The sequence below is a fragment of the Durio zibethinus genome, chromosome 12 (assembly GCF_047325235.1).
Source record: "Durio zibethinus cultivar Kanyao isolate XHJ-2024 chromosome 12, ASM4732523v1, whole genome shotgun sequence".
NCBI lineage: Eukaryota > Viridiplantae > Streptophyta > Magnoliopsida > Malvales > Malvaceae > Durio > Durio zibethinus.
In genome coordinates, this window is record NC_143173.1 from 18,889,437 (window position 1) to 18,892,037 (window position 2,601).

The following is a 2,601-nucleotide window of genomic DNA, read 5'->3' on the forward strand; positions in this document are numbered from 1 at the left end:
CTTGACCCTAAACTTTTGATTATTTTGAATTGTTATGCAATTCTAAGTGTGGGGGAGGGAAAACAATATTGATTTCTATTAGTTTAAATATTTTAATTAATTAAAATTTTAAAAATATATTTAAAAATCATTTTATTCAAAATTTTTAACATATTTTTTTCATAATTTTATCAATAATAAATAAAAAATAGTAAGATATAAAAGTTGAAAAAATTTGATCAACAAAAATAAAAATGTGAGTTTTATTGAGAGGAGAGCACAGTGAATAGTAACATGGATTGTTCTAAGACAAAATGGAATTAGGAGAATTACACTTCGATGTTGTGGAATGAAAATAATTTAATGTCCGGTGGTTTTATCTAAATCAAATACAGTTTGGTGTAATATGAATAATGTACATATTTAAATGTAACGATATGTTATTATGGAGACAAAAATGCCCTTAGTTCTTGGTTGAAAACTTGTCTGTGAGAACTACCCCCAAAGAACCGTCAGTTCTCAGCTACCACTATACCACCACCATCAGTCCTCAAAAGCCACCAATTATACCATAAAAACCATCAAGCACGGCCTAGTCACCCACCTAAACAAATTCATTCTCAAAACGACTAACTGGCCTTAAACTACTTATTTTTCTTGAATTTCCAAGAAAAGATACATTCTTTCCTAACTCTCAATTTCTTATTTTTTTTCCTTAGGTTTTTTAATCATGTTTCTTTTCTTTTAATAAGAGAGAGAGAGAGGGAATTAACCTGATTCCATTCTTGTAATTGTATCAGATTTAGGCGACACTAGGCGTATTTCGGTCAAATCGCTCGAAGAATCTATAGCAGTAGTCATTTCGATAATATAAAAAAGCATGTTTGGAGCACATGAAATTTGAATAGCTTGTAAAGCACTCATGTTTCTTTTTTTCTTAACAATAGAGGGGGTTTCTCAAAAAAAAAAAAAAAAGAAGGGAGAGAGAGGGAATTAACCTGACTCCGTTCTTGTATTTGAATCAGACTTAGGCGACTGTTGGCATATTTCATCCGAAGTGTTTGAAGCATCTATAGCAGTAGTCATGTCGGCAATATAAGAAAGCATGTTTGGAGCATATGAAATTTGAATAGCATTTAAAGCACTCATGTTTCTTTGCTTTTAACAAGAGAGAGAGAGTTTCTCAAAAAAAAACAAAAAAAGAGAGAGAGAGAATTAGCCTGATTCCGTTCTTGTATCTGTATCAGACTTAGGCGACACCAGGCGTATTTCGGTCGAACCGCTCGAAGAATCTATAGTAGTAGTCATTTCGATAATATAAGAAAGCATGTTTGGAGCACATGAAATTTGAATAGCTTGAAGCACTCATGTTTCTTTTCTTTTAAGAAGAGAGAGGGTTTCTCAAAAAAAAAAGGAATGAGAAAAAGAAAAAGAGAGAGAGGGAATTAACCTGATTCCGTTTTTGTATCTGTATCAGACATAGGCGGCTGTTGGCACATTTCGGCCAAAGTGTTCCAAGCATCTTCAGCTGTAGTGGCCTCGTTAATGTACGAGAGTATGTTTGGAGCACATGAAATTTGAATAGCATGTAAAGCACTCAAATTCCTCTTCAAATCAGCCTCATCACCAATTTCTTCATGTTTTTGAGGTTCTGAAGTTTGTTCCACAACGTCCCACAGATCTTGAATCATCAAATAGTTCCTTATGCAAGCTCTCCAGTTTGCATAGTTCACTTGTCCTTTAAGAACTTCGCCAACAATTGCACTCGAACAAATATTATGAGCATCCATCTTTCAACTTCAAACAAATGAAAGAATTACTGAATCAAAGTGATTAATTTAACTAAAATGAATATAAACATCCGAAATACAAATTCGCCCCAAGAACGAATGTTGAATTTTTTTTTTTTTTAATTTCCTACAATTGTATATGGAATTCATGAAACTGTTAAAAGTTAAAATACTCAACTTACAGGGATAAATAAAATGAGTGTTGCTACTCTGCTTGAAGTTGCCAAGATTAAGACCCGATAACCGTTGTTTTGGCTCTACTGCAAGTGGTGAATCCTGAAACGTGTTACTGTAGTCCTTAATGTGCTACTGTAATCATCCAGTTTTATAATGAATAAAACCTTACCTTAGAAAAAAGAAAATTGTAGACAATTAGTTTATATGTTAAATAGTCTTCAGCTGCTCGATCTAATGACTAGTCTTAAGAAGACATCAAAACTGAAGTTTGAACTCTAACCTTTCTCCCTCCCCTGTAGGGCTCAACCCTTGAATGACAAAAAAAAAAAAAGTTTATATGTTAAATATATTTACTTTTAGTTACTTGTATTATTTTATGCTCTTATTATGTGAACCCAGCTGTCACTTTCTGGCTTATCATGTGAACAGCGATATTAATACATTAATATAATGTGAATGCCAACAAAAGATTACAACGCAGACGACAGATTCTCGCTAAAATTAAGAAATCGCAGTATAATTTTGAATTTTTTTAATAATAAAATATTTTAAACAATATTTAAATTTTAAAAAAGACTTTGCCAAGACTTTCGAACTTCAAGAACTCGTGATTAAATTTTAAAGAAGACTTTGCAAAGACTTTCGAATTTCAACA

At 32.2% G+C, this 2,601-nt stretch overlaps 1 protein-coding gene across 1 annotated transcript; it reads right to left on the reverse strand.

The window, feature by feature from the left end:
• Positions 1–257: 257 nt before the first annotated feature.
• LOC149515844 (uncharacterized) lies at positions 258–2,304 on the reverse strand. Its single transcript, XM_089740961.1, has 3 exons — positions 1,952–2,304; positions 1,430–1,776; positions 258–1,271 (listed from the first exon to the last, which is right to left on the reverse strand). The coding sequence occupies exons 2-3, from the start codon at positions 1,767–1,769 to the stop codon at positions 1,195–1,197; spliced, it is 417 nt and encodes a 138-aa protein (XP_089597087.1). The 5' UTR covers positions 1,770–1,776; positions 1,952–2,304; the 3' UTR covers positions 258–1,194.
• Between the last annotated feature and the right edge of the window lie 297 nt (positions 2,305–2,601).